This window comes from Heteronotia binoei, chromosome 21, assembly GCF_032191835.1.
Source record: "Heteronotia binoei isolate CCM8104 ecotype False Entrance Well chromosome 21, APGP_CSIRO_Hbin_v1, whole genome shotgun sequence".
NCBI classification, from domain to species: Eukaryota; Metazoa; Chordata; class Lepidosauria; order Squamata; family Gekkonidae; genus Heteronotia; species Heteronotia binoei.
In genome coordinates this window covers 6012016-6038523 of record NC_083243.1, presented here as the reverse complement: position 1 = coordinate 6038523, position 26508 = coordinate 6012016, and the positions used below count along the sequence as shown (strand labels likewise).

The 26508-nt window shown below is 50.8% G+C and overlaps 1 protein-coding gene across 1 annotated transcript in view; it reads right to left on the bottom strand.

Moving 5' to 3' along the window:
• The window catches only part of MAP4K5 (mitogen-activated protein kinase kinase kinase kinase 5), a 232454-nt gene that overhangs the window by 71797 nt on the left and 134149 nt on the right, over positions 1-26508 (bottom strand). The window contains 7 exon segments of the mRNA XM_060261158.1: positions 170-212; positions 4591-4635; positions 9570-9637; positions 13777-13835; positions 19488-19566; positions 22133-22249; positions 26455-26504. Of these exon segments, the coding sequence (XP_060117141.1) occupies positions 170-212; positions 4591-4635; positions 9570-9637; positions 13777-13835; positions 19488-19566; positions 22133-22249; positions 26455-26504 (461 nt within the window).

Sequence of the window (26508 nt, the reverse complement as noted above, 5' to 3'; positions counted from 1 at the left end):
ATCTCTAAGTAACTGCAGAGACCAGGGGTGGGGAACGCTGGCTCTCCAGATGGTTTTGGACTACAACTCCCATCAGCCCCAGCCAGCACAGCCAATGGCTGGGCTGATGGGAGCTGTAGGCGACAAACATCTGGAGAGCCAACCTTCCCCACCCCTGGCACAGACTCACCTTTGGAGGAAGAGGAGGGGGTTCTGGTCGTTTCAGTGTTGATCTGGGAGGCAAAACAAGAAAAGACAGAGAGAGAGATCAACAGAGAGCCTTTATTTCGAGCTAGCATATTATTTCTCACCATTTGAAAAGGCAGCCTAAGAGGTTTATTTTATTCAGAATCTCTTGTTGCAACACAAACATTTGAAAGAGTTAGGCGGGTGAAGATCGGAAAAATTAGTAGGATTAGACATGCAGATCTTTTGAACATAAGAACATAAGAGAAGCCATGTTGGATCAGGCCAATGGCCCATCCAGTCCAACACTCTGAGTCACATAAGAACATAAGAGAAGCCATGTTGGATCAGGCCAGTGGCCCCTCCCGTCCAATACTCTGTGTCACATAAGAACATAAGAGAAGCCCTGTTGGATCAGGCCAATGGCCCCTCCAGTCCAACCCTCTGTGTCACATAAGAACATAAGAGAAGCCATGTTGGATCAGGCCAATGGCCCATCCAGTCCAACACTCTGAGTCACATAAGAACATAAGAGAAGCCATGTTGGATCAGGCCAGTGGCCCCTCCAGTCCAACCCTCTGTGTCACATAAGAACATAAGAGAAGCCATGTTGGATCAGGCCAGTGGCCCCTCCAGTCCAACCCTCTGTGTCACATAAGAACATAAGAGAAGCCATGTTGGATCAGGCCAATGGCCCCTCCAGTCCTGCACTCTGTGTCACATAAGAACATAAGAGAAGCCATGTTGCATCAGGCCAATGGCCCATCCAGTCCAACACTCTGAGTCACATAAGAACATAAGAGAAGCCATGTTGGATCAGGCCAATGGCCCCTCCAGTCCAACCCTCTGTGTCACATAAGAACATAAGAGAAGCCATGTTGGATCAGGCCAATGGCCCATCCAGTCCAACACTCTGAGTCACATAAGAACATAAGAGAAGCCATGTTGGATCAGGCCAGTGGCCCCTCCAGTCCAACCCTCTGTGTCACATAAGAACATAAGAGAAGCCATGTTGGATCAGGCCAATGGCCCCTCCAGTCCTACACTCTGTGTCACATAAGAACATAAGAGAAGCCATGTTGCATCAGGCCAATGGCCCCTCCAGTCCTACACTCTGAGTCACATAAGAACATAAGAGAAGCCATGTTGGATCAGGCCAATGGCCCCTCCAGTCCAACACTCTGAGTCACATAAGAACATAAGAGAAGCCATGTTGGATCAGGCCAGTGGCCCCTCCAGTCCAACCCTCTGTGTCACATAAGAACATAAGAGAAGCCATGTTGGATCAGGCCAATGGCCCCTCCAGTCCTACACTCTGTGTCACATAAGAACATAAGAGAAGCCATGTTGCATCAGGCCAATGGCCCCTCCAGTCCTACACTCTGAGTCACATAAGAACATAAGAGAAGCCATGTTGGATCAGGCCAATGGCCCCTCCAGTCCAACCCTCTATGTCACATAAGAACATAAGAGAAGCCATGTTGGATCAGGCCAATGGCCCATCCAGTCCAACACTCTGAGTCACATAAGAACATAAGAGAAGCCATGTTGGATCAGGCCAGTGGCCCCTCCAGTCCAACCCTCTGTGTCACATAAGAACATAAGAGAAGCCATGTTGGATCAGGCCAATGGCCCCTCCAGTCCTACACTCTGTGTCACGTAAGAACATAAGAGAAGCCATGTTGCATCAGGCCAATGGCCCATCCAGTCCAACACTCTGTGTCACACTGTGGCCAAAACCCCCCAAGTGCCACCAGGAGGTCCACCAGTGGGGCCAGGACACTAGAAGCCCTCCCACTGTTGCCCCCCCCCCAAGCAGCAAGAATACAGAGCATCACTGCCCCAGACAGAGTTCCAAAAATACGCTGTGGCTAAGAGCCACTGATGGACCTCTGCTCCGTATGCACATCCAATCCCCCCTTGAAGCTGGCTATGCTTGCAGCCGCCACCACCTCCTGCGGCAGTGAATTCCATGTGTTTATTTTAAGGTCTCATTTATGTCAGATCTGTCCCTTATAAAAAATGAGTTTGATGCCCCTGGTGTAGACAATACTGGCGTTGGCCAACCAAGGGTCTGCTTCACTAAAAAGCTCTTCATGTGTGCACTGCCAGAGCTCATCCAGTCGAGGTTAGTGACTGGGGGAAGGGGGGGGGGTCGTGCAGGATTTTAAAAGCACATCTTTCCTTGGGATCTCTCTGCTACCCTTCCGGGGATCACGACTGTTCCTCCAGATGGCTGTTTGTTTTAAAGCCATTCTCAAGAACAAATTCTGGGACGTGTTAATGGCATTCCAGATGGTGCGACATGATTCATCCGCTGATTGACATTTCCCCCCCACACACACACCCCGAACGCTTTGTGCCTGGGGCCCGTTGCGAGCAGGAAGGAGGAGCCCACCCCAACCCCCAAGAAGCTTCCAGAAAAGTCCTATCGATCTTCATTATCGTAACCCTTTCTCTCTGGGAAGAGAGTTTCAGAGAGCGGCTGTGCCGGTCTGCAGCAGAAGAGCTAGATTCAGGACCACCTTAGAGACTCGCAAGGTCTGAAGGGAAACCACAAGACGGGGAGGGAGGGAGGCTCAGCGGTTGAGCATCTGCTTGGTAAGCAGAAGGTCCCAGGTTCAATCCCCGGCATCTCCAACTAAAAAGGGTCCAGGCAAGTAGGTGTGAAAAACCTCAGCTTGCGACCCTGGAGAGCCGCTGCCAGTCTGAGTAGACAAGACTGACTTTGATGCACCAAGTGTCTGAGTCAGTATAAGGAAGCTTCATGTATGTTCAATACCTTAACTTTATTAGGGAGGGACGGTGGCTCAGTGGTAGAGCATCTGCTTGGTAAGCAGAAGGTCCCAGGTTCAATCCCCGGCATCTCCAACAAAAAAAGGGCCCAGGCAAGTAGGCGTGAAAAAACTCAGCTTGAGACCCTGGAGAGCCACAGGGAGGGACGGTGGCTCAGTGGTGGAGAATCTGCTTGGTAAGCAAAAGGCCCCATTTCAATCCCCGGCTTCTCCAACTAAAAAGGGTCCAGGCAAAGAGGTGTGAAAAACCTCAGCTTGAGACCCCGGAGAGCCACTGCCAGTCTGAGTAGACAAGACTGACTTTGATGGACCCAGGAGGGTCTGATTCAGTAGAAGGCAGCTTCATGTATTCATAAGGGGAACTGTGTTGTTCTGTCTGCAGCAGCGGAAAAGAGTTAGTGCCCAGCAGTGCCTTAAGGACTGACAAAATTTGTGGCAAGGGAGTTGCTTTCGTGAATCACTGCTCACTGCTTAAGATATGCAGAACTGTGACTCGCAAAAGCTCCTCCCCTGCCACAAAAGTTCATATCCCAAAAAGCTTGTTGGTATCCAAGGTGGCAATGGACTCAGCTCTAGCACTCCAAAGGGATCTGTTGAGGCTGGGTGAGTGGGCGTCAACTTGGCAGATGAGGTACAATGTGGCCAAGTGCAAAGTAATGCACATTGGGGCCAAGAATCCCAGCTACAAATACAAGTTGATGGGGTGTGAACTGGCTGAGACTGACCAAGAGAGAGATCTTGGGTCATGGTAGATAACTCACTGCAAATGTCAAGACAGTGTGCGTTTGCAATAAAAAAGGCCAACGCCATGCTGGGAATGATTAGGAAGGGAATTGAAAACAAATCAGCCAGTATCATAATGCCTCTGTATAAATCGATGCTGCGGTCTCATTTGCAATTCTGGACACCGCACCTCAAAAAGGATATTATGGCATTGGAAAAGGTGCAGAAAAGGGCAACTAGAATGATTAAAGGGTTGGAACACTTTCCCTATGAAGAAAGGTTAAAACGCTCGGAGAAACGTCGACTGCGGGGTGACATGATAGAGGTTGAGAAGATTATGCATGGGATGGAGAAGGTAGAGAAAGAAGTACTTTTCTCCCTTTCTCACAATACAAGAACTCGTGGGCATTCAATGAAATTGCTGAGAAGTCAGGTTAGAACGGATAAAAGGCGGGTACTTCTTCACAAGTGGAATTCACTGCCACAGGAGGTGGTGGTGGCTACAAGCACAGCCAGCTTCAAGAGGGGGTTAGATAAAAATATGGAGCAGAGGTCCATCAGCGGCTATTAGCCACAGTGTGTATATATATATGTGCGTGTGTGTGTATATATATATATATATATTTTGGCCACTGTGTGACACAGAGTGTTGGACTGGATGGGCCATTGGCCTGATCCAACATGGCTTCTCTTATGTTCTTACGTGACACAGAGTGTTGGACTGGAGGGGCCATTGGCCTGATCCAACATGGCTTCTCTTATGTTCTAGCATTTCTCTATTTGTCAAAGGCGTGTAGAGCTTTCCAGATACTCCCATTCGTGAGCACGACCGCAAATCCCTGGATTGTTTTTAAGAAGCAGGAGGCAGAAAGAGAGAAAGCCAAATATTAACAAGCTGTCAACTCACTCCTCAGTATCTTCGTGGCCATCGCCAAATTTGGCCAGAGGCGCCCTAGATAAAATGTTTATAACATTAAAAACGAAGAAAGCATTTTTTTAAAAAAGCCACCTGGGTAGTGGAATCAAAAAGGGCTGATTTCTACGGCAACTGGGAAGACAGTGTGGCTAAGCTGCTAGCGTCCTGCTCCAGAGAGTAATAACTTCTTTTGGGGGAAGTGACACAGCAAATAAGTCCCTGGACAGATCTGAGATTCTCAACAATGATGGGTGATGAGGCTAAAAATAAATACTTATCACTGAATCATGCTTTTTGTGGGCAATTCATTTCTAAGGCCTTAACAGAGTTATCCTTCCAACAGCCCTGGTGTCTACTCACGCTGAGTTCAATAGCAGGTACAGACATAGTTAATCAAGTCCAGCCTCCTGTCTCACACAGGGGCCAACAGGGCAGAGAGGCCAAGGCATCATAAGGACATCAGAAGAGCCCTGCTGGATCAGACCAGGGAGGGTCCATCCTCCTGTCTCACACAGTGGGCCAGCCAGTTACTCTGGAGGGCCAACAGCAGGGCAGAGAGGCTGAGGCCTTCATAAGAACATCAGAAGAGCCCTGCTGGATCACACCAGGGAGGGTCCATCTAGTCCAGCCTCCTGTCTCACACAGTGGCCAGCCAGTTCCTCTGGAGGGCCAACAACAGAGCAGAGAGGCTGAGGCCTTCTTGAGAACACCAGAAGAGCCCTGCTAGATCAGACCAGTGAGGGTCCATCTAGTCCAGCATCCTGTCTCACACAGTGGCCAACCAATTCCTCCAGTGGGCCAAGAACAGGGCAGAGAGGCCTTCATAAGAACATCAGAGGAACCCTGCTGAACCAGACCAATGAGGGTCCATCTTGTCCAGCATCCTGTGCCAGACACTGGCCAACCAGTTTCTCTGGAGGGTCAACAACAGGGCAGAGAGGCCGAGGTCTTCATAAGAACATCAGAAGAGCCCTGCTGGACCAGACCAGTGAGGGTCCATCTAGTCCAGCCTCTTGTCTCACACAGGGGCCAACCAGCTCCTCTGGAAGGCCAACAACAGGGCAGAGAGGCCGAGGCCTTCATAAGAACATCAGAGGAACCCTGCTGGACCAGACCAGTGAGGGTCCATCTAGTCCAGCCTCTTGTCTCACACAGGGGCCAACCAGTTTCTCTGGAGGGTCAACAACAGGGCAGAGAGGCCGAGGTCTTCATAAGAACATCAGACAAGCCCTGCTGGACCAGGCCAATGGCCCATCCTGCCCAACATCCTCTCTCACATAGCGGCCAACCAATTCCTCTGGAAGACCAACTACAGGGCAGAGAAGCTGAGACCTTCCCCTGATATTGCCTCCTGATGCTGGGATTCAGAGGCTGACTACTTCTGTGCCTGTAGGTTCCTTCTGGCTACCATGGCCAGTAGCCACTGAAAAAGGCCTCCTCCATGAATCTCTCTAAACCCCTTTGAAAGCTGCCTATGGCTGTGGCCACCGCTGCATCCCCTGGCAGCAGATTCTGCATTCTGACGCGTGCCCTTTGGGCTGTCCTCAGTCTCATGCTCCTCAGTACTTTAAGACAGGGAGGGGAAGGCGTTCCTGCTCAGGGGGCCCAACGCTCCGACCAATGACAGGGCTGACTCACGAGCCCCAATGAGAAAGTCAGGCTACAGAGCAGAGGGGGCCAAACTGTGGCTCTTTCACACATATTGTGTGCCTCTTGAAGCCCCCACTGGCCAGCCCGGAGAAGACATTTCTCTCTTTAAATCACTTCTCCAAGCCAAGCCAGCTGGCAGCCTGGATAACACATTTAAAGTTAAAGTTGCTTTCTTTCCACCTCCACCATCTATCTTCCTTCCTTCCTTCCTTCCTTCCTTCCTTCGTTCTTTCTTTCCTCCCTTCCTTCCTCCGTTCTTTCCTTCCTTCCTCCCTTTTTTCTTTCCTTCCTTCCTTCCTCCTTCCCTTCCTTCCTTCCTCCTTCCCTTCTTTCTTTCCTTCCTCCCTCCCTCCCTTTGTTCTTTCCTTCCTCCCTCCCTCCCTTCGCTCTTTCCTTCCTCCTTCTCTTCCTTCCTTCCCTTCCTTCCTCCCTTCTTCCCTTCGTTCTTCCCTTCCTCCCTCCCTTCGTTCTTTCCTTCCTCCCTCCTTCCCTTCATTCTTCCCTTCCTCCCTCCTTCCCTTCCTTCTTCCTTCCTTCCTCCCCTCCCTTCATTCTTTCCTTCCTCCCTCCCTTCATTCTTTCCTTCCTTCCTCCCTCCTTCCCTCCTCCCTCCCCTCCTTCCTCCCTTCCTTCCTCCCCTCCTCCCTCCCTCCTTTCCTTCCTTCTTCCCCTCCTCCCTCCTTTCCTTCCTTCCTTCCTCTCCCCTCCTCCCTCCTTTCCTCCCTTCCTTCCTCCTCCCCCTTTCCTTCCTTCCTTCCTTCCTCCCTACCTTCATTCTTTCCTTCCTTCCTCCCTCCCCTCCTTTCCTTCCTCCCTCCCTCCTTCCTCCCTCCCCTCCTTTCCTTCCTTCCTCCCTCCCTCCCCTCCTTTCCTTCCTTCCTTCCTTGTGGCTCTCAAACATCTGATGTTTATTCTATGTGGCTCTTATGTTAAGCAAGTCTGGCCACCCCTGGTATAGAGTAAACAAATAAATCCATTTGCTCCTCGAAAGACCCCCGAGAGCTCCTCACACAAAGATCGGGGCAGCAATTGACAGAAAAGACGAGAGCGAAAGAGAGGAGGCAAAAAAAGAGACTCGTTTGTCTGCGAAGTTCGCCATCAGTGAAGCAGCGTTTTAAGGGCCTTCGCCTGTCTGGCACTCTGGGGCTCTCTCGCACAAAGGCGACCCTTTAATGGTGGCTTGCAGTGTTATTTCTGGCCCAGCCGGAGAGCCCAGAAAGCAGCCCAAAGCCGCAGCTCAAACGACTCCTTTCTTTCAGCAGGGCGATGACATTATCCAGAATTCCAGGCCACCGAAACCCAAGAATTTCCTGTTTACACTGCTGAACAGGATCCCGAGTTGCACGGGAGTGGACGATTTTCTCTCTCCCTCTGTTTCATGTCACATGCGGGGGGGCGGGGGGGGGCTGTCCCCTGAACAAGTCACGAGTTTCAGCCACGAGTTTCGCCCCATCAGCACAGGTGACCCATCCACCGCCACTTAGACCTCTGGCTCCTCTGTGCTTCCTCTGAACCCAAGGGGGCCTGAACCAGCTCCGATTACACCGGAAGCCGCACGGAAGGCAAGACGGCCCATCTCCCCGCTCTGGCTCTGTCCGTCTGCTGCACAGATAGGCGATGCCACCGCAGAGCGTGAGCACAGCCGCTCGCAGGAAATAAACGAGGGGGAACGGCCCCAGCAAGGTTTGATTCCCCACTCCTCCCCTTGCAGCTGCTGGAATGGCCTTGGGTCAGCCATAGCTCTCACAGAGTTGTCCTTGAAAGGGCAGCTGCTGTGAGAGCCCTCTCAGCCCCACCCACACCACAGGGTGTCTGTTGTGGGGGGAGAAGAGTCTCACAGCGGCTCACAATCTCCTTTCCCTTCCTCCCCCACAACAGACACCCTGTGAGGTGGGTGGGGCTGAAAGGGCTCTCACAGCAGCTGCCCTTTCAAGGACAACTCCTACGAGAGCTATGGCCGATCCAAGGCCATTCCAGCAGCTGCAAGTGGAGGAGTGGGGAATCAAACCCAGTTCTCCCAGATAAGAGAGCTGTGGCTGACCCAAGGCCTTTCCAGCAGGTGCAAGTGGAGGAGTGGGGAATCAAACCCGGTTCTCCCAGATAAGAGAGCTCTGGCTGACCCAAGGCCTTTCCAGCAGGTGCAAGTGGAGAAGTGGGGAATCAAACCCGGTTCTCCCAGATAAGAGAGCTCTGGCTGACCCAAGGCCTTTCCAGCAGGTGCAAGTGGAGAAGTGGGGAATCAAACCCGGTTCTCCCAGATAAGAGAGCTCTGGCTGACCCAAGGCCATTGCAGCAGCTGCAAGTGGAGGAGTGGGAAATCCAACCCGGTTCTCCCAGATAAGAGAGCTCTGGCTGACTCAAGGCCATTCCAGCAGCTGCAAGTGGAGGAGTGGGGAATGAAACCCGGTTCTCCCAGATAAGAGAGCTCTGGCTGACCCAAGGCCATTCCAGCAGCTGCAAGGGGAAGAGTGGGGAATCAAACCCGGTTCTCCCAGATAAGAGAGCTCTGACTGACCCAAGGCCATTCCAGCAGCTGCAAGTGGAGGAGTGGGGAATCAAACCCGGTTCTCCCAGATAAGAGAGCTCTGGCTGACCCAAGGCCATTCCAGCAGCTGCAAGGGGAGGAGTGGGGAATCAAACCCGGTTCTCCCAGATAAGAGAGCTCTGGCTGACCCAAGGCCATTCCAGCAGCTGCAAGTGGAGGAGTGGAGAATCAAACCCGGTTCTCCCAGATAAGAGAGCTCTGGCTGAACCAAGGCCATTCCAGCAGGTGCAAGTGGAGGAGTGGGTAATCAAACCCGGTTCTCCCAGATAAGAGAGCTCTGGCTGAACCAAGGCCATTCCAGCAGGTGCAAGTGGAGGAATAGGGAATCCAACCCGGTTCTCCCAGATAAGAGAGCTATGGCTGACTCAAGGCCATTCCAGCAGCTGCAAGTGGAGGAGTGGGGAATCAAACCCGGTTCTCCCAGATAAGAGTCCGCACACTTAACCACAGGGAGGCTGGCCTGGGAGGAGAGTAACAGTCCAGCAACAGTCCAGCAGCACCACCATTTGTGGTGGGAGTTGAGCTTTTGTGAATCACAGTTCACTTCTTCAGAGCCCCGTGGCACCTTAGGGAGTAACAAAATTCATGGCGGGAGATGAGCCACCGTGAGTCACTTCTCCCTTCCTCCGATACAGCCAGACGGGGATTCCACCCGTCCTTCTATCCCGAAAAGCGGAGGGCTTTCAGACGCAATCCTCCTCCTTCTCTTCCCCTTTCCCAGCCAAATCGACTTATGCCCTCGCTTACTGACGAGGCCATGCAGGCCAGTACTCACTTGGCGCCGCTCCCGCAGTCGATGAAAGGATTCCAGGGCGAAGCGAAGTGGGTGCCGGCGGCTACGACCTGCGGAGGCACAAACGGGCGGCTGAGCACCTTCTCCAAAGGACAGGGCAGCTGCCGAAACCAGGGCTAACCGGGGACAACACGGGATGCTGGTGCTGCGGCCAGACATTCCCAGGTCCCTGCTCTGGGTCACGCAAACAAGGGCCAAGCGTAGCCTGCTGACGGTGGAACGGGCATCACCTTGCATCGGTGAATTGTGGATAGGGGAGATGAAGATTTAACCAAGCCTTGAGCATCACAAATCCCGGTGGGACCGGTTCTCACAGGCCTGGAAGCCTCCAGGAATATATGCTCAGAAAAGGACAGCTATAGCATCTCTATGGAAATCCAACACCTAACATCACTCCAAGTCTGGTTTACAAAAATCTGGGACATTTTAATTATGGAGCAAATCACGGCACAGCTTTCCTTGTCCGGCATTTGCCCAAGGTCACATCTTTTGAAGAAAAATGGCTTCCGTTTCGGGAATACACTGAATCTAAAAAGAGAGGAAAGGTCCCCTGTGCAAGCACCAGTCGTTTCCGACTCTAGGGTGACGTTGCTTTCGTAACGTTTTTGTGGCAGACTTTTTACAGGGTGGTTTGCCATTGCCTTCCCCACTCATCTACGCTTTCCCCCCAGAAAGCTGGGGACTCCTTTGACCGACCTCGGAAGGATGGAAGGCTGAGTCGACCTCGAGCCGGCTACCTGAAAACCCAGCTTCCACCGGGGATCGAACTCAGGTTGTGAGCAGAGTTTAGGACTGCAGTACTGCAGCTTTAACACTATGCGCCACGGGGCTCTTCTGAATCTAAAAACATCTTACCTATTAACACAACTTACCTTCAATTTCTCTCCCTATAATTCTTTCTAACTTATGCTGTCTCTTATTATTTAAGTATTCCCTTTTGTTGGCTTGGGGTGAAGCAGGGCAATATTCTTAACTTAAGAGTCAAAAATTCTGTCCCAATTATAAATTAACTTATCCTTAATAGGAGATCTATATTGGCAAACTGGACTTTATCTTAAATGCTAAATAATATGTGCTACAAGGTTGTATGTACTATAGTACTTTATGCACAGTAGAATTTTGTGGAATTAATAATCTACTTCATACTACTTCATTAGGGTTTGTAGAATCTTTCGGGCTCAAGTGCCGTGTTCTACTGGAGAAAGTTTTCCTTCCAGACGTTTCGTTCTCAGCTGCGGAGAACATCCTCAGTGGCGTTGCAGCCGGAGCAGGCGCTCTGACCTTCTTGGGTGCTGTGCATTGAGTGGGGCCAGGGCTGCTGGAGAGCTGCTATTTCTAGGCTGGAGGGGGTGTGATGAAAGGGCAATGGGTTTGTGGATGTGCCCATTGTTTTGTGGGGCTTCCTGGAAGGGTAGTGATAAGGAAACTGGCTGTTGAATGTGACCATTGTTCTGTGTTAATTGCCGGGAGGGTGTGAAGATAAGGAAGATGGTTGTTGACTGTGCTGATTGTTCTGTGTAATGTGCTGGTTGTTCTGTGACTTTTGTTCTGTCACTACCCTTCCAGGAAGCCCCACCAAACAATGGGCACATCCACAAACCTATTGCCCTTTCACCACACCCCCTCCAGCCTAGAAATAGCAGCTCTCCAGCAGCCCTGGCCCCACTCAATGCACAGCAGCCAAGAAGGTCAGAGCGCCTGCTCCGGCTGCAACGCCACTGAGGATGTTCTCTGCAGCTGAGAACGAAACGTCTGGAAGGAAAACTTTCTCCAGTAGAACATGGCACTTGAGCCCGAAAGATCCTACAAACCCTAATGATGTTACCAGCCGTGAAAACCTGAAATCTTGATGATACTACTTCCTTCAACCAAGTTCTGTAGAACTTGGAATTTAATAAACTCATATGTTAAAAAAAAGAAAAGAAAAAAGAAACGGTCACTCACATTCTTTAACATTAGAACAAAGCAGTAGACAAGGGCACCTTTAAGACCAACTAAGTTTTATTCAGAATGGACGCTTTCGTGCGCTCTTCAGCAGACATCATCAGACAAAATGGGAATGGAAGCAGCGATTCTTAACATAAGTGGGCAGTGTGGAATCATGGGAATGTATTTAGCAGATTAAAAGAATCACCAATAGGGATCTGTGTTTGTTAGTGTTAGGACAAAACAGGGTTAAAAAAACACTGGTACCAGAATGTTACCAAGATTGGTCTAGGACCTGCCTACCTGAGGGACCGTCTCTCCCCGCACGTTCCCCAGAGAGCACTGAGATCGGGATCTCAAAATCTTTTGGTTGTCCCCGGGCCAAAGGAGGCCCGCTTGAAGATCACAAGAGACCGGGCCTTCTCTGTAATGGCTCCATTTTGGTGGAACCAGCTGCCGGAGGAGGTAAGGGCCCTGCGGGATCTCACCCAATTCCGCAGGGCCTGTAAGACAGTCCTCTTCCGGCTGGCCCACAACTAACGGCCCTGTATACCGACTACTGAATGCTGTATATTGTATACTGAATTTTTATCTGAAGCTGAATAGAGTGTAGCTCCACGACTGCTGGCTGTTTTAATGATGTATAGTTATAACAAATGTTTGATTTTAATTATATATTGTGAAATGTTAATTTAAAATGTAATTTTATACTTTTATGTTAGTTTTATATATGTTGTAAGCCGCCCTGAGCCACTCGGTGGGAAGGGCGGGATATAAATCCCAGATAAAAATAAATTTATGGCACTCCGCACCTACGACAGCAGTCTGCTTTTTATCACCCTTCAGTGTCTTTTCAGCCCTGCTTCGTCCTAACACTAACAAGCACAGATCCCTATTTGCGATTCTCTGAATCTGCTAAAAACACTCCCACGATTCTGCACTGCCCACTTATATTAAAAGTTGCTGCTTCCATTCCCATTTTGTCTGATGAAGTCTGCTGAAGAGCGCACAAAAGCTGACATTCTGAATAAAACTTAGTTGGCCTTAAAGGTGAACTTGTCTACTGCTTTGCTCTATTGCCTCAGACCAACACGGCTGCCCGCTTGGATCTATTCTTTTACATTGTGAGCTTTATTCCAGAGAGAGAGAGAGAGAGAGAGAGACATCCGTTAACATTTCCATTACTCTCTAAATTCAAACCTCTGGATAATTATCTGAAATTTGCAGACACCGTGCTACTGAAATACTTACTGGAAGATACTAAGAAGTCTGTAACTCGGGCAGTAGCAAACTATTGCTTTTTAGCTGCAAATAAGCGGAAGTGCCGAACAAAGTGGAGATGGCTAATAATGCAATTTTTAAAGTTTAACGTCGGTGGGATTTGAATAGGAGAATGCTTTTATGTAGTCGGAAATTGTCGTCAGCGACTATGAGATTTTGTATATTGTTACTGCTGGTCAACTGACCGTAATAAATTGGAATGGATGGGGGGGGGGGGACCTTATAAAGTGCTGGGTGTCTCTTCGCTGGCGCGGTGAGGCCCGGCACAGCCAGAGGGCAGCCATTCTGGAGCACGATCCACTCTAGATCCTCCAGATTACCTAGAGTTTCTGGCAAACCGAGATGTTTGGGCAAGAAAGCCAGGGATTCCCCACGTGGCCCTTGAGAGCCTGTAGTCCTGAAAGCCTCTTAGGAGAAGGCGCAGGGCGCCCAAGCTGAAACCTGAGCTGTTAGCTCCCCTGCTGACCCCTTATGCGAAACGACAGAAGCCATGACCTTCGCTTTGTAGGGGACCTGAGATAACCTCTTTGATGGATTTCATTAATAGTAAAGCGCTGCTAAGTTGCAGCTGAGGTGGAAACCTTGTACGGTTTGCAAGACCGGAGGCGAACAGAGGTGGTTTCCCATTGTCTGCCTCTGCGTAGCGACCCTGGACTTCCTTGGTGGTCTCCCATCCAAGTACGAACCAGGACAACCCTGCTAAGCTTCCAGAATCTAGGGAGATCAGGTTAGCCTGGGCCGTCCTGGCCAGTTCAAAAGAACAGAGGTGGTTTGGCCCTGCCTGCCTCTGCAGAGCAACCCCGGCTGTCCTTGGGGGTCCCTCATCCAAGTACCGACCAGGGTTTGCCCCGCTTAGCTTCTGGGAGCTGCTGAGATGAGGCTACCCGGGTCAATCCAGGGCAGAGCATGACGATATAGGACTGTTTAGAATTAAAGCCCCCCAATTTTAAACATATGGAAAAAACAGAATCCTCCGCCGTACCATTTCATCCCTCGCTTCCGTCTCTTTCCTCAAGGGCGGTTCGAACTGCAACTTGTCGACTGCATAAGAACATAAGAGAAGCCATGTTAGATCAGGCCAATGGCCCATCCAGACTGCAAGACAGATACGTACAAGATGAAGTCAATTCTCCCAGCATAGATCTTCCCCTCCTTCCCCCCAGCGCTAAGCACTAACAGTAGACGAAGAAGAAGACGACGACGACGACATTGGATTTATATTCCACCCTCCACTCAAGAGTCTGAGAGCGACCCACAATCTCCTTTATCTCTCTCCCCCACAAGAGACACCCTGTGAGGTGTGTGGGGCTGAGAGGGCTCTCACAGCAGCTGCCCTTTCAAGGACAACCTCTGCCAGAGCTCTGGCTGACCCAAGGCCATTACAGCAGGTGAAAGTGGAGGAGTGGGGAATCAGGCCCACTTCTCCCAGATAAGAGAGCTCTGGCTGACCCAAGGCCATTCCAGCAGCTGCAAGTGGAGGAGTGGGGAATCAAACCCGGTTCTCCCAGATAAGAGAGCTCTGGCTGACCCAAGGCCATTCCAGCAGGTGCAAATGGAGGAGTGGGGAATCAAACCCGGTTCTCCCGGATAAGACAGCTCTGGCTGACCGAAGGCCGTTCCAGCAGGTGCAAGTGGAGGAGTGGGGAATCAAACCCAGCTCTCCCAGATAAGAGAGCTCTAGCTGACCCAAGGCCTTTCCAGCAGGTGCAAGTGGAGGAGTGGGGAATCAAACCCAGTTCTCCCAGATAAGAGAGCTCTAGCTGACCCAAGGCCATTCCAGCAGGTGCAAGTGGAGAGGGGGGAATCAAACCTGGTTCTCCCAGATAAGAGAGCTCTGGCTGACCCAAGGCCATTCCAGCACCTGCAAGTGGAGGAGTGGGGAATCAAACCCGGTTCTCCCAGATAAGAGAGCTATGGCTGACTCAAGGCCAATCCCGCAGCTGCAAGTGAGGAGTGGGGAATCAAACCCAGTTTTCCCAGATAAGAGAGCTCTGGCTGACTCAAGGCCATTCCAGCAGGTGCAAGTGGAGAGGGGGGAATCAAACCTGGTTCTCCCAGATAAGAGAGCTATGGCTGACTCAAGGCCAGTCCCGCAGCTGCAAGTGAGGAGTGGGGAATCAAACCCAGTTTTCCCAGATAAGAGAGCTCTGGCTGACCCAAGGCCATTCCAGCACCTGCAAGTGGAGGAGTGGGGAATCAAACCCGGTTCTCCCAGATAAGAGAGCTATGGCTGACTCAAGGCCAGTCCCGCAGCTGCAAGTGAGGAGTGGGGAATCAAACCCGGTTCTCCCAGATAAGAGAGCTATGGCTACCCCAAGGCCATTCCAGCAGGTGCAAGTGGAGGAGTGGGGAATCAAACCCAGTTTTCCCAGATAAGAGAGCTCTGGCTGACCCAAGGCCATTCCAGCAGCTGCAAGTGGAGGAGGGGGGAATCAAACCCGGTTCTCCCAGATAAGAGAGCTCTGGCTGACCCAAGGCCATTCCAGCAGCTGTGAGTGGAGGAGTGGCGAATCAAACCCAGTTCTCCCAGATAAGAGAGCTCTGGCTGACCCAAGGCCGTTCCAGCAGGTGCAAGTTGAGGAGTAGCGAATCAAACCCGGTTCTCCCAGATAAGAGAGCTCTGGCTGACCCAAGGCCATTTCAGCACCTGCAAGTGGAGGAGTGGGGAATCAAACCCGGTTCTCCCAGATAAGAGAGCTCTTGCTGACCCAAGGCCATTCCAGCACCTCCAAGTGGAGGAGTGGGGAATCCAACCCGGTTCTCCCAGATAAGAGCTCTGGCTGACCCAAGGCCATTCCAGCAGGTGCAAGTGAAGGAGTAGGGAATCAAACCCGGTTCTCCCAGATAAGAGTCCGCACACTTCACCACTACACCAAACTGGCTCTGGTAGTCTCCCATGACAAGGGTCACAGAAGGGGGCAGAGCGGGAGAGGATGGTTCTTTAAAGACGGTACACCAGGGAGAAAGGGCTTGGGGCCAGCTTTTGGGAGAAGCACAGAGAGAGCAAAGGGGCGTGAAGGGGGGACACGGTGAAGTTAACTGCCCCTCCGCCCCTGTCTGAGGCGTACCCTGTCTGGAGGAAAGGCGTCCCGGAGCCAGTTCCTGACTCCTCCCGAGACCCCCGGCTAGAAGGCACATGAAACTGCCTTCTACTGAATCAGATGGATCCTTGGTCCATCAAGGTCAGTATTGGCGACTCAGACTGGCAGCAGCTCTCCAAGGTCTTAGGCAGTGAATGGTCCTTCTCGTCACCGACTCCCTGGTCCTTTTAACTGGAGATGTCGGGGATTGAACCGGGCACCTTCCGCATAACAGATGCTCAGCCACTGAACCACCGCAGCCCCTCCCCCGTAGTACACCGCCCCATAACGCCCCCCCCCCCAGAGACAGAGAGCAGCTGGTAATGAGCGGTTTTATTTTGCTCCGAGTCGGATAAAGTACTGGCTCCAAACCAAGAACAGCAGGCCGCATCTCAGAAGCAAAGGGAAGAGGGTTTGTGACAGTGTGTTCTCCCAAGCCGCAGAAAGACAGCTTCTTCTGGAGATACGGCAACAATTTAGATTGCTGTGGGCAGTGGGCCAGATGGAGACTCTCCCGCTCCAATAAACTGAAATGTTTTTAAGCGCTTCGTTTCAGAAGACAGCCGTGCTGGGCTGCCGACAACGTTTTTGGGGAATGAGAGCCAGTTTGGTGCAGCGGTTGAGTGCGTGCACTCTTATCTGGGAGAACCGGGTTTGATTCTGCATTCGTCCACTTGCACCTGCTGGAATGGCCTTGGGTCAGCCAGAGCTCTCACAGAGTTGTCCTTGAAAGGGCAGCTTCTGTCAGAGCTCTCTCAGCCCCACCCACCTCACAGGGTGTCTGCTGTGGGTCGGGGGGGGGGGAAGTTAAAGGAGACTGTGACCACTCTGAGACTCTGATATTCAGAGTAAAGGGCAGGATATAAATCCATCATCATCAATCATCCTCCATCATCATCCTCCATCAATCATCCTCATCAATCATCCTCCATCAATCATCCTCCTCCTCTTCCATCATCCTCCATCCTCCCCCTCCATTCTCCATCCTCCCCCTCCATTCTCCATCCTCCTCCATCCTCCCCCTCCATTCTCCATCCTCCTCCTTTCTCCATCCTCTTCCTCCATCATCCATCCTCCCCCTCCATTCTCCATCCTCCTCCATCATCCTCCATCCTCCCCCTCCATTTTCCATCCTCCTCCATCATCCTCCATCCTCCCCCTCCATTCTCCATCCTCCCCCTCCATTCTCCATCCTCCTCCATCATCCTCCATCCTCCTCCTCCTCCATCATCCATCCTCCATTCTCCATCCTCCTCCTCCATCATCCCTCCTCCATCCTCCATCATACATCCTCCTCCTCCATCATCCATCCTCCTCCTCCATCATCCATCCTCCTCCTCCATCATCCCTCCTCCATCCTCCTCCTTCATCATCCCTCCTCCTCCTCCATCATCCATCCTCCATCATCCATCCTCCTCCTCCATCATCCCTCCTGCATCCTCCATCCTCCATCATCCCTCCTCCATCTTCCTCCTCCATCATCCATCCTCCTCCTCCATCATCCCTCCTGCATCCTCCATCCTCCTCCTCCATCATCCCTCCTCCATCCTCCATCATCCTCCTCCATCCTCCATCCTCCTCCTCCATCATCCCTCCTGCATCCTCCATCCTCCTCCTCTATCATCCCTCCTCCATCATCTCTCCTGCATCCTCCATCCTCCTCCTCCATCATCCATCCTCCTCCTCCTCCATCATCCATCCTCCTCCTCCATCATCCATCATCCATCCTCCTCCTCCATCATCCCTCCTCCATCCTCCATCCTCCTCCTCCATCCTCCTCCTCCATCATCCATCCTCCATCCTCCTCCTCCATCATCCCTCCTCCATCCTCCTCCTCCATCCTCCTCCTCCATCATCCCTCCTCCATCCTCCATCCTCCCCCTCCATCATCCCTCCTCCATCCTCCATCATCTCTCCTGCATCCTCCATCCTCCTCCTCCATCATCCATCCTCCTCCTCCATCATCCATCCTCCATCCTCCTCCTCCATCATCCATCCTCCTCCATCCTCCCTCCTCCCTCCTCCTCCTCCATCATCCCTCCTCCATCCTCCATCCTCCTCCTCCATCATCCCTCCTGCATCCTCCATCCTCCTCCTCCATCATCCCTCCTCCATCCTCCTCCTCCATCATCCCTCCTGCATCCTCCATCCTCCTCCTCCATCATCCCTCCTCCATCCTCCATCATCCCTCCTGCATCCTCCATCATCCATCCTCCTCCTCCATCATCCATCCTCCTCCTCCATCATCCCTCCTCCATCCTCCTCCTCCATCATCCATCCTCCTCCTCCATCATCCCTCCTGCATCCTCCTCCTCCATCATCCCTCCTCCTCCTCCATCATCCATCCTCCTCCTCCATCATCCCTCCTGCATCCTCCATCTTCCTCCTCCATCATCCCTCCTCCCTCCTCCATCTCCATCATCCATCCTCCTCCTCCATCATCCCTCCTCCATCCTCCTCCTCCATCATCCATCCTCCTCCTCCATCATCCATCCTCCTCCTCCATCATCCCTCCTCCATCCTCCATCATCCATCATCATCCATACTCCATCCTCATCCTCTTCTTCTTCTTCCAAGAGTCTGATGAAAGGAGCTCAGCCTCTCAAAACCTTATACCCCGAATATCTCTTAAGATGCTGCTGGCCTTGATGGTCAGTGGAGATATTGCTTTGTTCTCACCGGGGCTTTTCTTGTAGCAGGAACTCCTTTGCATATTGGGCAACACCACCTGATGCAGCCAATTCTCCTGGAGCTTTCAGGGCTCTTAGTAAAGAGCCTATTCTAAGCTCCAGGAGGATTGGCTATGTGACGGAACTGGCCCGATTCTGCCTTCAGACCCGGTCCCGTCAGCTCCCTATGGAGTCGCCAACTCCTGGAGGGAGCTATTTCTCCTCCTGCCCCTTGGGCTCGCTGCCACAACCTGCTCAGTCTAGGGGTTCAGATTGAGAGGAACAGGACTCCCAATCCCCCTCTCCAGCTATGAGGCCAGGCCTCAAGGTCCTCTGCCACCCTGTACTTGGGTTTCACAGAGACCTCAGCACTTCTTTGGGGCACCCCTGGAGGATTGGCACCTTATCCAACTGCATGCCTTCCCCCTTCCCCGGGGCCCCCTTTATAACGCAGCGTGGTCTAAAGCGGTTTGGGGATCTATGTGGTACAGAGATGGACTGCCAGCATTTAAAACAGTAAAAATGTTTAATTAAAAGAGAAAAAGAAAAGAACAGAAGAACAAAACAAAAACAGTTGCTTGTAAAAGGTTACACAGCACAGCACCCGCACAGCAAACAGCATGACAAAGGAAAGGTGGTTATAAATGCATCGTATTGTCCCTGGTCTAAACTTGCCCTGCTTTGAGAATGACTTACTTGGTATGACTGCCTGCGGGCCTCATTTTCCTGACTAGGCCTCCCCACAGGCAGGAGCCCACAGGCAAGCAACTTTTCACAGTGCCACAGAAAGCAACAGCGGGGAGGGGCAATTCTGCAAGGGTCCTCTCAGGTCGAGGAGGAAAGCCGCCGCCTTATGCTCAACCTTCCCGGGAAGGCTACAGAATTGCCCATGGAGTTTCACCAGGTGTGCTGAATGCTCCTTTAAAAATGCGCAACAAACTCACAGTTTATTTCCGAGGCCGTCCTCTCGGCTCTGATGTTCCGGTTGGTAGAGCGGATGGTCGGCCGAATAACCGGGTGAGGCTGTTGAGGCAGGAAAGGGGTACATGAGATGCCAGGAAGCCTCAGGCAAGCGAGAGAAATACAAGACAGGACTGCCTATCTGAGGCTCAAAACTAAGAGAGTAAAGGAAAGGTCCCCTGTGCAAGCACCAGTCGTTTCCGACTCTGAGGTGACCTCACTTTCACAACGTTTCCACGGCAGACTTTTTATGGGGTGGTTTGCCATTGCCTTCCCCAGTCATCTATACTTTTCCGCCAACAAGCTGGGTACTCATTTTACAGACCTCGGAAGGATGGAAGGCTGAGTCGACCTCGAGCCGGCTACCTGAAAACCCAGCTTCTGCCGGGGATCGAACTCGGGTCGTGAGCAGAGCTTAAGACTGCAGTACTGCAGTTTTAACACTCTGTGCCACAGGGCTCTTTATCTGATAAAAAAGGAAAGGAAAGGTCCCCTGTGTAAGCACCAGTCGTTTCCAACTCTGTGGTGATGTTGCTTTCACATTTTCACTGCAGACTTTTGACAGGGTGGTTTGCCCTTGTTTTCCCCAGTCATCTACCCTTTCCCCCCAGCAAGGTGGGTAAGCAGGGTACTCATTTTACCGACCTCGGAAGGATGGAAGGCTGAGTCAACCTCGAGCCAGCTACCTGAAAACCCAGCTTCCACTGGGGATCGAACTCGGGTCGTGAGCAGAGCTTAGGACTGCAGTACTGCAGCTTTAGCACTCTGCGCCATGGGGCTCTTTAGAAGATATTAAAACAGACATATAATTTCAGCATTTACATGTCTGACCGTTAGGGTCCAAATTGTTTGGGACGTGAAAGATTTACAATCGGGACCATAAGAATGTAAGAGAAGCCATATTGGATTAGGTCAATGGCCTGTCTAGGCCAACACTCTGTGTCACACAGTGGCCCAAACCCAAGGGCCTTCACGAGGTCCAGCAGTGGGGCCAGGACTCCAGAAGCCCTCCCACTCTGGCCCCTTCAAACACCTAAAGTATAGATAGAGCAGGGGTGGCCAAATTTGCTTAACGTAGGAGTCACACAGAATAAATGACAGATATTTGAGAGTTGCAAGACATGAACATCACATGTTTCAGAGTCACATTACAGGGAGGAAGGGAGGGAAGAAGGAAGGAAAGAAGGAAGGTAGGTAGATGGGGGAGGGAGGCGGAAAGAAAGCAACTTTAACTTTAAATGCATTCTCCAAGCTGCCAGCTTGGCGAAGTGATTTAAAGAGACAAATGCCTTCTCTAGGCTGGTTAACAGGGCGGTGGGGGCTTCAAGAGCCACATAATAAGTGTTAAAGAGCTACATATGGTTCCTGAGCTACAGTTTGGCCACCCCTGGTATAGAGCATTATTGCCCCAGACAGAAGAACATAAGAGAAGCCATGTTGGATCAGGCCAATGGCCCACCCAGTCCAGAATACTGTGTCACACAGTTGCCAACACCCAGGGGCCTTCAGGACATCCACCAGGGAGGCCAGAACTCCAGAAGCCCTCCCACTTCTGTGAGTGTGTGCTTTTTCAAAAAAATTATTATAGAAAAGGGTTGCTGCGGGGCGGGGGGGGGGGGGGAGTGCATTGAATCCGGTCCTCTCATGCCCTTTCCAGAGGCCTTCTGCTATACCAGGGGAGGCCAAACTTGGTTAACATAAAAGCCACATAGAACAAAAGTCAGATGTTTGAGAGCCGCAAGACATGAATGTCAGGTGTAGGTAGGTAAATAGGGAGGAAGGGAGGAAGGGAGGAAGGAAGGAAGGAAGGAAGGAAGGGAGGGAGGGAGGGAGGGAGGGAGGGAGGGAGGGAAGGAAGGAAGGAAGGAAGGAAGGAAGGAGGGAAGGAGGGAAGGAAGGAAGGAAGGAAGGAAGGAAGGAAGGAAGGAAGGAAGGAAGGAAGGAAGGAAGGAAGGAAGGAAGGAAGGGAGGGAGGGAGGAAGGAAGGAAGGAAGGAAGGGAGGGAGGGAAGGAAGGAAGGAAGGAAACGAGGAGGGAAGGAAGGAAACAGGGAGGGAGGGAGGGAGGGAGGGAGGAAGGAAGGAAGGAAGGAGGGAGGGAGGGAAGAAAGGAAGGAAGGAGGGAAGGAGGGAGGGAGGGAGGGAAGGAAACAGGGAAGGAAGGAAGGAAGGAGAGAGGGAGGGAAGGAAGGAGGGAAGAAAGGAAGGAGGGAAGGAGGGAAGGAAGATGGGGGATGGAGGAGGGATGGAAAGAGGAGGAAAGAAAGCAACTGTACCATTAAATGCATTCTCCAAGCTGCCAGCTGGCTGGCTTGGAGAAGTGATTTAAAGAGACAAATGGCTTCTCCAACCGATGGGGCAGGGCGGGGTGGAGGGGGGGGCTTCGACAGCCACACAATGTGTGTGAAAGAGCTACATGTGGCTCCCCAGCCACAGTTTGGCCACCCCTGTGATATACTCTTGCCAGAAACTCTTACCGCCTGCCGCTGCTCCAAGCAGCACAAGAAGGATTTTTTTTTTAATTGGAGTCCTGCACCCCCTGATGTCTCTTCCAGGGGAAACCCAGGAGTGACCTCAGGTCGTTCCAGAAGCCCCCACAGAGCAGGGAAAGGACCAGAAGAGGGGCTCACCTCGAAGTCGTCATCGTCCGGCTCGCTATAGTGGGGGTGGTTGTCCGGGTTGTTCACCTTGTCCAACAGTTCAGTGGCCAGAGTTCGAGTCAGGCCAGGCAGCCCGACAAAATTATGCTGGAAACAGCACAAAGAAGAGAACCGGCTTAGGGCTTTGACTGCTCTTGAAAGGAGGAACTGAGAGAGGCGGATTTCTTTCGTTGCAATAAGGGTTAATTGCACTTGCAGAGGACAACGATCCGTGCATCAAAAAAGCCCACGTTTGCACCAAGGGTTGCATCGATTTAGCTCAGAGGTTCTTAAGCAGCGGCCCAAGAACCATCAGGAGGCCCTGCTTCTCCTCGAGATTATAACAAATTATAGCTGTCTTTATAACATACTTTTATGTGTTTAAAGAAGACAAGTTTCTGTAAACAGATGATGAGAGTCTTTATACCAATTAATAGGAATATTTAACATTAAGAAATATTGTATATGTAAATTGTTACTGTTTATATATACACATATATACACACACACCATCTGGCAATTCCAGATTTGTATTATTCTTATAGAGAATTGTCTGCATTTGTTCATTTTTGAAATGCATTTATTGCAACACATTATAGTAAATTTCCTGTATTTAATAAAATATAAAGGTGGTGGGGGGGAAGAGATTATAACCAAATTACATGCTCATTGCATACTCATTGCGATGCTTTCCAAGGGCCAGTAAAAGTCAACATTCGCAGCGTCCAACCCAAACAGGACTGGGTTTAGTACAGCGATGAACTTGACATAATCATCAGTGGACTCGGCTGAGGCTAACTTCACATGGAGACATGAGCCAGTTTGATGTAAGCGGTGAAGTGTGCGGACTCTTATCTGGGAGAACCGGGTTTGATTCCCCACTCCTCCACTTTCAGCTGCTGGAATGGCCTTGGGTCAGCCATAGCTCTGGCAGAGGTTGTCCTTGAAAGGGCAGCTTCTGGGAGAGCTCTCTCAGCCCCACCCACCTCACAGGGTATCTGTTGTGTGTGGGGGGAAGATAGAGAAGATTGTGACGGTTCTGAGACTACGAGATTCAGAGTATAGGGCAGAATATAAATCCAATATCATCATCTTCTTTTATACTGAATCATTCTCTTGGTTCATTGAGGTCTACTGTCTACTCCGAGTGGCGGTAGCTCTCTAGGGTCTTGGGCAGAGGTCTTTCCCATCACCCCCTGCCTGGTCCTTATTAACTGGAGATGCCGGGGATTGAACCTGGGACCTTCTGCATGCCAGGCAGATGCTCTGCCACTGAGCTACAGCCCAACTTCATGACTCTCCAGGGTCTCAGGCTGAGGTCTTTCCCATCACCTCCTGCCTGGTCCCTTTAACTGGAGATGCCGGAGACTGAACCTGGAACCTTCTGCATGCCAAGTGTCAGATCCCAGAGTCAAGGAACACGCAGGGTGGGAACCCAGACGTTTACTCCAAGCATCATAGGCAGAACAGTGTCTTGCTGAAACTGACAGCAAGCAGGCTCTCCTTCCAACCCCTCCCACCAACCGTTACAATTCAAGCCCCCAAGTGCGCCAAGCAAACACAGGAAGATTTATACGGAACCCCTCCCTTCATGTTAGAGGCCCAGGTGTCTAGACTAATCTGTGTTTCTCCAGCTTTTGACCTTGGTTGGGTAGGAAACCAGTCAGCTACCCAGCTAGCTAACAAGCTCTTCAGATAAGCAGCGTGAAAGATATGCAAAGAGCAAAGCAGGAATGCAGGCATATTCAAAGACAGTAGCAATGGATCAGGCCAATGGCCCCTCCAGTACAACAATCTGTCACACAGTGGCCAAATATATATATTTGGGTACACACACACACACACTGTGGCTAATAGCCACTGATGGACCTCTCCTCCATATTTTTATCTAACCCCCTCTTGAAGCTGGCTATGCTTGTAACCGCCACCACCTCCTGTGGCAGTGAATTCCACAAGTTAATCACCCTTTGGGTGAAGAAGGACTTCCTTTTATCCGTTTTAACCTGACTGCTCAGCAATTTCATCGAATGCCCACGAGTTCTTGTATTGTGAGAAAGGGAGAAAAGTACTTCTTTCTCTACTTTCTCCATCCCAGGCATAATCTTGTAAACCTCTCTCATGTCACCCCGCAGTCAACGTTTCTCCAGGCTAAAGAGCCCCAGGCGTTTCAACCTTTCTTCATAGGGAAAGTGTTCCAAACCTTTAATTTGTGCAGTAGCTTACAGCTTTAATACCAGTAGCTCACAAAGTAGAATTTTTGCTCACAAGACTCTGCAGCTTACAGGGAACATTGGTCTCCATCTGCAAAAACCTGCCCAGATCGGTATGTCACTTAGCTGCGGTTTTAATTATATCTATGCACGTTTCTCTATCCGAAGAAGAAAGCTATGACTCTCCAAAGCTTATATCGTGAAAATGTTATTGGTCTCTAAGGTGCAGCTGTTCTGCTGCAGACCAAGATGGCTACTCTCTGGAATGTCTTCACCTGAGCATTCTAATGTGGCTTCACAGCCTCTGTAAAAGTTGAGTGGCTGGTCAGTGACTGCAGGGGCCATTTTGTAGAAAAAGAGGTGCCAGAGCTCATTAGCACAACTCATTTGCATATGCCACATGCCCCTGACATCACCACAAGGTGTAATGAATTATATAAGAAGATGAAGAAGAAGGTATTGGATTTATATCCCACCCTCCACACCGAATCTCAGAGTCTCAGAGCAGCTCACAATCGCCTTTTATCTTCCTCCCCCTGTGAGGTGGGTGGGGCTGAGAGAGCTCTGACAGAAGCTGCCCTTTCAAGGACAACTCTTACAAGAGCTACGACTGACCCAAGGCCATTCCAGCAGCTGCAAGTGGAGGAGTGGGGGATCAAACCCGGTTCTCCCAGGTAAGAATCCGCACACTTAACCACTACACAAAACTGGCTCTCAAGGACATACCTTAAAATGCTTCTTGAATTGTAATTGTCATAACAGAATCTTACTCCTGTCCTATTTTTTAAATTACTTTCTCCTATGTGGCCACAGGGGCATGAGGAAGGGCCACAAAAATTCAACATTCACGGCGTCCAACCCAAACTGCTTTACAGGTTTTGGTTATTTCCCCATTTCTTGTGGGGAAAAACGTTAGAAAGTCTGTCAAATCTTAAGAGTTCAGCCAAATTCTCACAGGGGAGTTGAACAATGGAGCCCAGAAGCAATTACCTTTTTGGGGGGTGGGGGGAAGGAAGAAAGAGCACGATGAAATTTAGAGATTCCAGAGCTCCACTCCTGTGAGCTCCTGCCCAAAATGAGGCCTGACTGTCAACCTGACAGGTTGTTAGTGTGGCTGAAGAAATAGCAGATCTATTGCGCTTTAACTGCAATCGAGTGCCATTTTTAGCCATGCAACCTTGCTTTGAGAACTGAATGTGTTATAAAAACGAATTCGAATCCAGATGTTACTCATCTGCATAATCCCTTCAGAGAGAAAGACGATCGTGTATTAAAGTGAGAAAGATTTATGTCTTCCAAACTGTCACCATCTCTATAAAAAGTGTCACATAGCGATGTCCTGTGGTTCCTGTCCTGTTCTAATTCAAGAACATAAGAGAAGCCCTGTTGGATCAGGCCAATGGCTTATCCAGTCCAACACTCTGTGTCACATAAGAACAGAAGAGAAGTCATGTTGGATCAGGCTAATGGCCCATCCAGTCCAACACTAAGAACATAAGAACGTAAGAGAAGCCATGTTTGATCAGGCCAATGGCCCATCCAGTCCAACACTCTGTGTCACACAGTGGCCAAAAAAAATGATTTATATGCATATATATACACACTGTGGCTAATAGCCACTGATGGACCTCTGCTCCATATTTTTATCTAACCCCCTCTTGAAGCTGGCTATGCTTGTAGCCGCCACCACCTCCTGTGGCAGTGAATTTCACATGTTAATCACCCTTTGGGTGAAGAAGGACTTCCTTTTATCCGTTCTAACCCGACAGCTCAGCAATTTCATTGAATGCCCACGAGTTCTTGCATTGTGAGAAATGGAGAAAAGTACCGTACTTCTTTCTCTACTTTCTCCATCCCATGAAGAATCCTGTCAACCTCTATCATGTCTCCCCGCAGACGACGTTTCTCCAAGCTAAAGAGCCCCAAGTGTTTTAACGTTTCTTCAAGGGTCCACTGGGAGACATGGCGCCCAACTTCAACTTTTCTGGAAGTAGGTGGGGCCAGGTACGTTTTTTTGCCCACCAAGGCTTCTGATTGGCTGTACAGATTTTTCAAAATGCTGCTCTGACAACAGCTGCCACGACAGCGCAAGGGTCCACTTACGGTCAGAAGTCGGTCTGCTGTTGGCCTCTTCTTTGGGTTTTTCGTAAGTGCTAC